General features: G+C 40.8%; 1 protein-coding gene across 3 annotated transcripts; it reads right to left on the reverse strand.

Moving 5' to 3' along the window:
- Nucleotides 1–3,016: 3,016 nt before the first annotated feature.
- LOC132882273 (interferon-inducible GTPase 5-like) lies at nt 3,017–10,269 on the reverse strand. 3 transcript variants are annotated; one of them, XM_060915559.1, is made up of 2 exons: nt 10,184–10,269; nt 3,017–4,523 (listed from the first exon to the last, which is right to left on the reverse strand). In XM_060915559.1, the coding sequence occupies exon 2, from the start codon at nt 4,480–4,482 to the stop codon at nt 3,325–3,327; it is 1,158 nt and encodes a 385-aa protein (XP_060771542.1). In that variant the 5' UTR covers nt 4,483–4,523; nt 10,184–10,269; the 3' UTR covers nt 3,017–3,324. The 3 variants fall into 3 exon arrangements, with proteins under 3 accessions (XP_060771542.1, XP_060771545.1, XP_060771543.1); XM_060915562.1 differs by having other exon boundaries at nt 10,122–10,192; XM_060915560.1 differs by lacking the exon at nt 10,184–10,269 and adding an exon at nt 4,929–5,318.
- Nucleotides 10,270–12,172: the final 1,903 nt, after the last annotated feature.

Below are 12,172 nucleotides of genomic sequence, written 5' to 3' on the forward strand. Positions count from 1 at the left end.
AGGTCTAAATCCTGACTGATACATTTCATGGATGTTATTCCTATGTAAATATGAGCATAACTGCTGTGCCACAGCTTTTTCAAGGATCTTGGAGATAAAGGGGAGGTTTGATATTGGCCGATAATTGGACAGCTGACAGGGATCAAGGTCAGGTTTTTTAATCAGGGGTTTGATAACTGCTAGTTTAAAGGATTTGGGTACATAGCCAATCGTAAGAGAAGAATTTATTATTTTTAGAAGCGGTTCAATTACTCCAGGCATTATCTGTTTGAATAGATGTGTCGGTAAGGGATCTAGTACGCAAGTTGAGGCTTTTGATGTAGAGATTAATGAAAGTAATTCAGTTTCTTTTAGGGGAGTAAAACATTCTAATTGCTGATCTGATACAGTTATATTGTTAACTACAAGGTCACTTTCATTGTCTAACCTTAAATTAGTAGTTTGAATTTTTTGTCGGATATTCTCAATTTTGTCATTAAAAAAATTCATGAAGTCGTTGCTACTACATACTGCAGGTGTGCATGTGTTGATAGTGGACTTATTCCTGGTTAATTTTGCTACAGTATTAAATAGGAATCTAGGATTATTTTTGTTATCTTCTATTAGGGAGGAGAGATATGTTGATCTCGCAGCACTAAGAGCTTTTCTATACTTCAGGAAGCTCTCCTTCCACGCCAATTTGAACACTACCAATTTTGTTTGACGCCATTTACGTTCCAATTTTCGAGTGGTCTGTTTTAATGTGCGAGTGTCATCATTATACCAGGGTGCTAATTTTTTGTCTCTGACCATTTTCCTTTTTAGAGGAGCTACATTATCTAAAGTATGGCGGAATGTTGACTCTAAGCATTCAGTTGCCTGATCGAGTTCTGCAGGGGCTGACAGTGACCCAATCAAAGTTGACAGCTCTGGGAGATCATTTATAAAGCTCTGTGCAGTAGTTGACGTGAAAGTACGTTTAATACAGTAGCGTGGTGAGGTGCATATATTATTACTCAGACATATTTTGAATGAGATGAGACAATGATCTGAGATAACTTCAGACTGTGGAAGTATGACTATATTGTCTACGTTTAATCTGAATGTTAGTATTAGATCAAGGGTGTGACCACCATTATGGGTCGGTCCTATGACATTCTGCTTAATCCCGACTGAATCTAAGATGGACACAAACGCTGTTTTTAAAGGGTCTTCTGGGTTATCAAAGTGAATATTAAAATCTCCGACAACTAAAGCTTTGTCTAAGGAAATAACCAGATCTGAGATAAAATCTGCAAATTCAGAAAGAAACTCAGAATATGGCCCCGGGGGCCTGTAAATAATAAGCAATGGAATTAACTGGGTAGACTTATTTTTCGAGGCTACATACATTATATGAGTATGAAGAACTTCAAATGTATTAAATTTATAACCAGGTTTGTGTGTTACACCTAGATAATCGTTATAAATAACCGCGACGCCTCCTCCTCTGCCAGTTAGACGAGGCTGGTGTATATAACTGTATCCAGGAGGACTCGCTTCATTTAATGCTATATATTCATTTGGCTTAATCCATGTTTCTGTTAAACACAGTACATTAAACTCCTGATCAGTAATGAGTTCATTAACCATTAGCGCTTTAGATGTAAGAGATCTAATATTTAATAGCCCCACCTTTAGATCAAAGGTGCTGGCAGCAGCTGTACAGTCAGTCTGATCTAATTTTATATTGATTAGGTTACTGGAACAAACTCTCTGAAAATTTCTACCTTTTTGTTGAGCTCGGGGAACAGACACAGTCTCGATGTAGTGGGCCCTGAGTGACGACTCTGTGCAGCTAGCAGACAGTCGGTTTAGCCTGTTCGTCTGCTCCCTGGCCTTGGCTCTGGATTGTCAGGAATTAACTAGGCCTGTTCTGAGACTATGACCTATGCTGCAGGAAATGAGAGCAGCACCTTCCCGAGTGGGATGGATACCGTCCCGCCCTAACAGGCCAGCAGTGCCCTCAAAATTAGCCCAATTATCTATAAAGCCCACACTGTTTTCAGAGCACCACCTGGACAGCCAGCAGTTCAGCGACCATAACCTGCTGTAAGCTACATCGCCACGCCGCATTGGGATGGGGCCAGAGCATACTACAGCATCGGACATCGCCTTCGCTAATTTAAACACCTCTACAAAGTTACTCTTAGTAACCTCAGACTGACGAAGGCGTATATCATTAGCTCCTGCATGGATAACTATCTTTGAGAACCTGTGCTTGCCTAGGACCCTAAGATTACCTGCTATGTCCGGCGCCCTGGCTCCCGGTATACACCTGACTAAAGCTGCTGGTGCCCCTAAAGGCTGAGCTAATTTCACGTGCCGTATGATAGAGTCCCCTATAACCAGAGCTCTTTCAGGTTTCTCAGTGGGTGCATCACTAAGGAGAGCAAACCTGTTCGACACGTGACGCGGAGAGGAGTGGTGCTCCCGTGGGCGAGCCTCAGCGGTAGCTTTGGCTCTACGCTTATGCCGCCGAGCCGTCACCCATTCGCCCCGCTGTAAGGGCTCTAATGCCGGAGTTGGGGGATTGCTAACTCCACCTAGGGCATCCAGACTTTCCCTAACAGAAACTACACTGTTCTCACGCTCACTAACCTGCTCTAAAGCCTGGACACGCGCTTCTAGCACTGAAATCTTCTCCGTCAGAGAGCTAACTAATCTGCACTTATCACAAGTAAAGCTAATAGAGCTATCGCTAGTGACGGAGGAAGAATGACTAAACATCCTGCACTCAGCACACTGAACAGGCTGAAGGTGTGCCATGATGAAAAGATTCACGTACCTTAAATGAAGATCTGTTGATATTAAAGCAGATCAGATGGCCTCCGCTTGTGGACTTTACACAGGAGGAGAAAAAAAAGAAAGCTTCCGGTCTCGGCGTTCTTCCGAAAAAAGAAAGAGAAAAAACCGGGAAAAAAAAACCGGAAAAAGGAAAGCGAAAGTGAAAAGTACAAAAATGAAAGCGACAGTATAATAAAAATGAATACGATACTGGAAATTTATTTATTTATTCAGTGACAATCCATAAAAATACATGGAGAACATATGAGCTAATCTCAGTCTGATTTCTCAGTAAAACTCTCAATAGAGTCTTCATTCAGATTATAATCCAGGAGAGTCATATCGCTACACTACGGCTCTTTGTGCAACCAGGCTGTGCACACATCTCTCTTTTGTTTACAAAAAAGAAGTGTTTATTAGTAAATCAAACATTCTACTTCTGATTTTGAAGCATAAACATTGCATTTTTTCTTTATTACTGCCAAGAAAAAAGTAATTCTGTGTCTCAGTGCTTCCTTGTCACTGTAACCCCGCCTCTTCCAGCACCATCAGTGCTGCATCTTCAAGCTCTTTCAGTCCACACTTCAAAAGATGGAATGTACAAGCAAAAGATATCCCAGCTGCTAGAGCACTTCCTACACCAGGCACCAAGCTGCACAGATACTCCACCACCGCTGATCCGGCGAAAGCAGACAGCGACAGTCTTGCATTGGAGCCCATTGCCAACGCCAGTACAAGAGGTGATTTTATGAAATCTTTCAGTTGTGGCTTGTTAACTCTTTCTGACAGTTTTTTAAGTGATTTATCATCAAGGCCAAATGAGTAATAGCACCTTGTAAAGAAAGACACTAAAATACTGGCATCACATCCCAGTGAGAGACCAGGTACTGGAACTACTGCAATGACTCCAGACAAACTCGCTGCAGCCCATGCTGCTTCCTCAAACATTTTCACTTTTTTCTTCAGCATAGCCACAGAGGTGATGGGCACCGACTGCATCAGAGCAGACCATTTCCTCTCTGGGAGCTCTGACATCAGAGTGTCAATCAGCTCTTCAAATTCAAATGCTGTAATATCCTTTGAGGATATCAGGAAAACTTTTGGATTTTCAATCTCCTTCAAGTGTTCCATGCAGTTCCTTTTGATCTGTGAGAGTGTTTCTTCCTTGTTAAAGTTCCTTTTGGTTTCTTCTGCTCGAATATCTTCATCTATCTTTGATCTCACAAAGTAAAAGAGCTTTTTGCTTCTTTTGATCTCTTTGGCCAACATGATGTCATTCTCTGTGACTCTCTTAGATAAGATGATGATGTAGAAATCATATGTGCTAAACTGAGTGTCTTTAAAGTATTTCTTAGCCGTAAAATTTGGGGATCCAATTCCAGGTAGGTCCCAGAGCGTCACATTGGGCATTGTGGGATGTTTGTAAGATGTTACGTTCATTGTGGTTTCAATAACTCCAGTTTTAGCTGCGCCTTTGTCACCATTATCATAGTTCAGTCCTCTGACTGCATTGATAAAAGATGACTTTCCTGAACCTGTTACTCCAGTTACAGCGATGTGAAGTGAGATATTAAATAACTGGTCAATTTGTGTTTGTGCTTTTTGAGTTGCTTTTTTGATGGTAGACTCTCCCGAGGCCTGGAGTACTGCGTTTACATCAGGATCTGCACTGGCCATTGTGTACAGATGATAGGACCTTTATCCTTTACAGCTGTATTCTGTAAAAAAAGAATATTTAATGGACCATGAAAATGTGTTTAATAACAGACTGATCACCTATTTTGTGGTTTTTCCATAACTTATTTTACAAGCTGCAATTTTTTTTTTTCAATTTCACAATGTTCACAGTGTGTACACAACTGCTCATCATCTGTCTACCTTATGTGTATCCGGATAATTACAACCCCAAATCAGGAAAAGTTGGGACAGTATGTAGAAATTGAAATTAAAACTGAAAACAATGATTTGTAAATAATCTTTGACCTGCATGACACTCAAAACAGTACAACAGCACATGATTTGATCTTTTACCTCATGAATTTTGTAGGTTTTTTTTAAACAAACAGATTTAATTGTCATTCTTGTAACACATTACAAAAATCTTTGAACAGTAAAACATTTACCATTTTATAATGTTGCCATTCCTTCTCACAACACTTGTTCATGACATCATGGACTCCATGAATACTCCATTATGGACATTTTAAATCACAATCTGGCTCCTCTGCCAGGAAACTAAACCTGGGTCATCACTAGATCTTCCAGCAGGACGATGATTGGAAGCGTCTGTCCAAATCAGCACTAAAACGGTTCACTGAGAATCACAGAATCGAGCTTCTGCCCTGAACATCTCAGTCCCCTGAGCTGAACCCCAGTGAAAACCTGTGGGCGGAGCTGAAGAGGAGAGCGAGCACAAGAGAGGGTCGCGAACCCTGGATGATCTGGAGAGATTGTGTAAAGAGGAATGGTCTTATATGCCCTGCTCTGGATCTCCAACCTTATAAAATGTTATAGGAGAGACTCAGTGCTGTTTTCCTGCCAAAGGGGGTTGGACAGAGTATTAAATGCAGGGGGACCAATAATAGTGGCTCATGTGCTTTTCTCATCTCATCTGATCATCTCTAGCCACGTTATCCTGTTCTACAGGGTCGCAGGCAAGCTGGATCCTATCCCAGCTGACTACAGGCGAAAGGCAGGGTTCACCCTGGACAAGTCGCCAGGTCATCACAGGGCTGACACATAGACACAGACAACCATTCACACTCACATTCACACCTACGCTCAATTTAGGCAAAGTTTACATTAGACCGTATCTGTCTCGTTTTCTTCACGGATGCACTGTCCGTTTACATTAAACCACCTGGAAACGCCGGGAAACGGGAATCCGCCAGGGTCCACGTATTCAATCTAGATCGTGTCTGGTCCGGTGCTGTGTAAACATTGAGAATACGCGGATATGCTGGGCTGAGCTCTAGCTGGCGTCGCCATTGGACAACGTCACTGTGACATCCACCTTCCTGATTCACTGGCGTTGGTCATGTGATGCGACTGCTGAAAAACAGCGTGGACTTCCGCCTTGTATCACCTTTCATTAAAGAGTATAAAAGTATGAAAATACTGCAAATACTGATGCAAATACTGCCCATTGTGTAGTTATGATTGTCTTTAGGCTTGCCATCCTTCCACTTGCAAGTGGTAAGTGATATGCGCTGGGATCACACACACAGCGGCTCAGTCCCAAAAACACTGCTAGTGTGCTTCACTCGCGCGCTGTGTGAGCTGCGCAGGGCCGGAGTGCGCACCCTCCAGAGGGCACTCGCTGTTCAGGGCGGAGTGATTTGGAGCGCAGGATGCCTGCGGAGCCGAGCGTATCCGTGTATTGGCGTTGCTGTGTGTACACTAATCGTTTTAAAAATGTTAATCTGATGATCCGCTGATACGGTCTAATGTAAACCCCACCTTAGAGTCACCAGTTAACCTAACCTGCATGTCTTTGGACTGTGGGGGAAACCGGAGCACCCGGAGGAAACCCACGCGGACAACATGCAAACTCCGTACAGAAAGGCCCTCGCCGGCCACGAGGCTTGAACCCGGACCTTCTTGCTGTGAGGTGACAGCGCTAACCACTACACCACCATGCCGCCACATGTGCTTTTGTTGAAAAAAAAGATGTATTTCTTGATGCGGGATTTGTTTTTTTCTGAATAAATTTATTTCAATTAAAGGTTGGATTTTTCTGTTTTTTTTTTCAGTGTGAAATGAAGTGACTTCACTGAAAGGTGGATTTTTTTTCTAACTTTTACAATGGGTGTCAATAATTGTGAAGGGCACTGTGTGTGTTTGTGTGTAATCACACACACACACACACACACACACACACACACACACACACACACACACAAATCAGGAAAAGGTTGGGACAGTATGGAAAATCCCACCCATCCTTCCCTCCATTATCCGTAAGTGCTTATCCTGTGCAGGGTCGTGGGCTGGAGCCGATCCCAGCTGACTATGGGCAAGAGGCGGGGTACACCCTGGACAAGTCACCAGATCATTGCAGGGCCATATGGAAAATGAAAATTTAAAAAATACAGCAATTATTTCTAAAATTCTAAATGTTTGAAATCACAGCATGATAATGTATAATGTGTAAAAAAAAAAAAAATAATAATAATAATAATAATAATAATAATCCAACAGATCTTGTGTCACTGCTCTGTGTCTGTCATGTCTTAGATGCTTTACTTTTGACACTTTACAAATAATCTATGAAATGTTATGAAGCAGCTGACCAGCTGATCCTTAATAACATACTGGTTCACTACTTTTACACCACAATGCTGTAGAATTCTGGATTCTGATTTGGTCAGAGATGCAGCTGCAAATCATGAGCTAAGAATCAAACATCTGGAAAGAAATAAAAGTTGTGATGTAAACTGACTCCTTGTCATCTCAGCCTCAGTCCACAGGAATCAAACATTTGTTTAACAAACTAAATGCTTCGAAAATGCAGTTGTTTTTAAACATTAAGAATACATTTATTAATTGGTATGTGTAAAATTGATATGTTTCTGTTAGACAATGCCTATTGTTAAAAACATGATACAAATAAAATTGACTTGATCAAATGTAAATTTGGTGTGTTAGAAGGAAATATCCCGCTGGAGGTTACAGGAGAGTGCTGTAACTTGACTTGTGTATGAGGTCATTCAGGCTGTTGGCCTTTTCTACAACATCAAATGCCACATGCTACAAAAGCGTGGTAGAACATGTGTAGAAACTTCTCCATAGTGGGGAATGTGACATGACGCAGTCGTGATCTGTACTGATCCTACACACATCACAAGCAGTCAGGGGGCATTGTGTGAGTCAAATACAGAGTGAAGGGGTGGTGCGATGAAGTTACTGTTACCACCGCAAAGTTGATTCTTTTCCTGTGACAGCATGTCCCTGAGTGTTTTATTCCTTTTACACCTCAGTAATTTACCAATGATGACCAAATTTTATTGATAAAAGTATAACATGTCAAACTTTTTATCCATTTAGAGTCTCATCTCATCTCATTATCTCTAGCCGCTTTATCCTTCTACAGGGTCGCAGGCGAGCTGGATCCTATCCCAGCTGACTACGGGCGAAAGGCGGGGTTCACCCTGGACAAGTCGCCAGGTCATCACAGGGCTGACACATAGACACAGACAACCATTCACACTCACATTCACACCTACGCTCAATTTAGAGTCACCAGTTAACCTAACCTGCATGTCTTTGGACTGTGGGGGAAACCGGAGCACCCGGAGGAAACCCACGTGGACACGGGGAGAACATGCAAACTCCGCACAGAAAGGCCCTCGCCGGCCACGGGGCTCGAACCCAGGACCTTCTTGCTGTGAGGCGACAGCGCTAACCACTACACCACCGTGCTGCCCCCATTTCGAGTCATGTGAAAAAATAAGCACAGCCCATCGAAATTGTAGACTTTTCTCAACATACGTAAACTAGCAAACATTTCACTCTCTTTGTTACAGCACCTACAGATGAAGGGAATATACTCCAACAAACAACACATCAAATTGGCATTTTGTTGTCCGTTTCATAATTTAAATTTTTTTTTAAATCAGTCCAAAAAAAGTAAGTACACCTTTGCATTTCTCACACGTACAAGTACATAACATGAGAATCGGGTGTTCCAGATTAGGTGACATTGATTAGAACCTCGACAACAAAATGTGAAAAATACAAAACATGTAAAATCCTCTGTTTTGTCAAAAAAAACTTAAAGTTAGAGCTTTACCTCTGACTGTTACAAACTGCTGACACTAGCAACTCCTTCCACGTGTGTGTGTGTGTGTGTGTGTGTGTGTGTGTGTGTGTGTGTGTGATGTAAACATATCCTTACAAAAAACTTTTCAGTGATTATACACTTTTCTTTTATAGACACTTTCTAAATTTATTTAATTTTTTTGTGCTCTGGTTCAGTGATACGAGTAATAATCTTAAACATAATAATCTTAAAACACTGCTGAAATCACACAGTCTAAACTCGGCTGAGGATACCACACTGAAAACATTCCGGAGTGCTGTGTTCAGAGGAAAAGGAGCTTTGGGAAAACACTGTCCAAGTCCAAGATTAATCAACAGAACTGACTGTGATGGTGTTTTCTGTATGAAGCGTTTTAATTTCATGTTTGATTTGTATTGTGTAAAGGTGATGTTGCAGCATGCAATAAAGTGGGTTTTATGGTAATAAAATAAATGAAAATGGTGCAAATAACTAAACAGTCATGGGTCAGACAGTGTGCATGATCAGCATGTTGTTTTCTCTTTTCATTTTGAACAGGAAACTTTTGGGAAAAGACTGCAGCACGAATACATAAGAATTTAAGTCCTACACAAAATATATGAATTGCAGCAAAAACGAGAAAGGATTTTTTTTTAAATACAACCCCAAGTGGGACACTGTGTAAAACTTAAATAAATAAACAAAATATGATGATTTGCAAATCATGGAAACTCTAAATGTCATTGAAAATAGTACAAAGAACAAATCAAATGCTGAAACTGAGAAATTGTATTGTTTTTTTGAAAAATATTTGCTCATTTTGAATTTGATGTCAGCAACACATTTCAGAAAAGTTGAGATGGGGCGACAAAAGACTGAAAAAGTTGTATTATGCTTTAAAAAAAAAAACAAAAAAAACAAAACCCCTAATTTGGTTAATTGGGAACAGGTCAGTAACATGATTCGGTATAAAAAAATTTAAAAAAAAAAAAAAGAGCATCCCAGAGAGGTTGAACATGTTGCTGACATCAAATTCAAAATGAGCATATCTTTTTAAATAAACAATAAAAAATTTCTCAGTTTCAACATTTGAGATATTGCCGTTGTACCATTTTCCATGATTTGTAAATTGTCATATTCGGTTTTTTATTAATGTTTTAGATAGTGTCCCAAATTTAAGGGATTGGGGTAATATGAACGTATCCTTTGATTTATTTTCTTGTTTCCTGTTTGTATGTTTTGGTTTCTTGCCTCTTGCCTTTCTGTGGACTGATCAGTGTGGTGTGCATTGATAATGCGATGGTGATGCTTGTATTTTAAAACCTATCCCGCATTTACACACACTGGCATCCTGCATGCTACAACTACATAAATCCCATAATGCAACATCTCTCTCTTTATCTCTCTGACCTTTTAGAACATTACAGAGGCTGGTTTAATGTTAACCCCAAACTATTTAAGTGTTAAACACCAGAAATATCCATGTTCAAGTGACATAAAATTCTAATCATTAAAGTGAGTAAATCTTCACTCTCACCTGTATTTTATGTATATATCACCCCCTCATAATTTACAATATCAGTTTAAATGAATCCTCACCGTGGTGCGTGTTCCCACTGCTGCTGTTTATTGATATTCAGCTTGTTCTGGAACAGTGTGGAGTCTGATAGTCATCTACTTATGCAACATCCTGTACTGTGCTGTGAGGCGAATCAGCACCGTCTTGTGAGGTGGATACTTTACACTGGGTGTGCCACACCATGTCCTGCACTGATAAAAATAAAGTGCCAGATCTACAACCCCGATTCCAAAAAAGTTGGGACAAAGTACAAATTGTAAATAAAAACGGAATGCAATGATGTGGAAGTTTGAAAATTCCATATTTTATTCAGAATAGAACATAGATGACATATCAAATGTTTAAACTGAGAAAATGTATCATTTAAAGAGAAAAATTAGGTGATTTTAAATTTCATGACAACAACACATCTCAAAAAAGTTGGGACAAGGCCATGTTTCCCACTGTGAGACATCCCCTTTTCTCTTTACAACAGTTTGTAAACGTCTGGGGACTGAGGAGACAAGTTGCTCAAGTTTAGGGATAGGAATGTTAACCCATTCTTGTCTAATGTAGGATTCTAGTTGCTCAACTGTCTTAGGTCTTTTTTGTCGTATCTTCCGTTTTATGATGCGCCAAATGTTTTCTATGGGTGAAAGATCTGGACTGCAGGCTGGCCAGTTCAGTACCCGGACCCTTCTTCTATGCAGCCATGATGCTGTAATTGATGCAGTATGTGGTTTGGCATCGTCATGTTGGAAAATGCAAGGTCTTCCCTGAAAGAGACGTCGTCTGGATGGGAGCATATGTTGCTCTAGAACCTGGATATACCTTTCAGCATTGATGGTGTCTTTCCAGATGTGTAAGCTGCCCATGCCACACGCACTAATGCAACCCCATACCATCAGAGATGCAGGCTTCTGAACTGAGCGCTGATAACAACTCGGGTCGTCCTTCTCCTCTTTAGTCCGAATGACACGGCGTCCCTGATTTCCATAAAGAACTTCACATTTTGATTCGTCTGACCACAGAACAGTTTTCCACTTTGCCACAGTCCATTTTAAATGAGCCTTGGCCCAGAGAAGACGTCTGCGCTTCTGGATCATGTTTAGATACGGCTTCTTCTTTGAACTATAGAGTTTTAGCTGGCAACGGCGGATGGCATGGTGAATTGTGTTCACAGATAATGTTCTCTGGAAATATTCCTGAGCCCATTTTGTGATTCCCAATACAGAAGCATGCCTGTATGTGATGCAGTGGCGTCTAAGGGCCCGAAGATCACGGGCACCCAGTATGGTTTTCCGGCCTTGACCCTTACGCACAGAGATTCTTCCAGATTCTCTGAATCTTTTGATGATATTATGCACTGTAGATGATGATATGTTCAAACTCTTTGCAATTTTACACTGTCGAACTCCTTTCTGATATTGCTCCACTATTTGTCGGCGCAGAATTAGGGGGATTGGTGATCCTCTTCCCATCTTTACTTCTGAGAGCCGCTGCCACTCCAAGATGCTCTTTTTATACCCAGTCATGTTAATGACCTATTGCCAATTGACCTAAGGAGTTGCAATTTGGTCCTCCAGCTGTTCCTTTATGTATCTTTAACTTTTCCAGCCTCTTATTGCCCCTGTCCCAACTTTTTTGAGATGTGTTGCTGTCATGAAATTTCAAATGAGCCAATATTTGGCATGACATTTCAAAATGTTTCACTTTCGACATTTGATATGTTGTCTATGTTCTATTGTGAATACAATGTCAGTTTTTGAGATTTGTAAATTATTGCATTCCATTTTTATTTACAATTTGTACTTTGTCCCAATTTTTTTGGAATCGGGGTTGTACTTTAACCAGAGCTGTCTCTGTGCTATGATGAGGTCTAAATCCTGACTGATACATTTCATGGATGTTATTCCTATGTAAATATGAGCATAACTGCTGTGCCACAGCTTTTTCAAGGATCTTGGAGATAAAGGGGAGGTTTGATATTGGCCGATAATTGGACAGCTGACAGGGATCAAGGTCAGGTT

Source organism: Neoarius graeffei, chromosome 2, assembly GCF_027579695.1.
Source record: "Neoarius graeffei isolate fNeoGra1 chromosome 2, fNeoGra1.pri, whole genome shotgun sequence".
Classification (NCBI taxonomy): Eukaryota; Metazoa; Chordata; class Actinopteri; order Siluriformes; family Ariidae; genus Neoarius; species Neoarius graeffei.

What these genes read in the sequence shown, in the direction of transcription:
- LOC132882273 (XM_060915559.1), bottom strand. Translation starts at nt 4,482, where the DNA reads ATGGCCAGTGCAGATCCTGATGTAAACGCAGTACTCCAGGCCTCGGGA.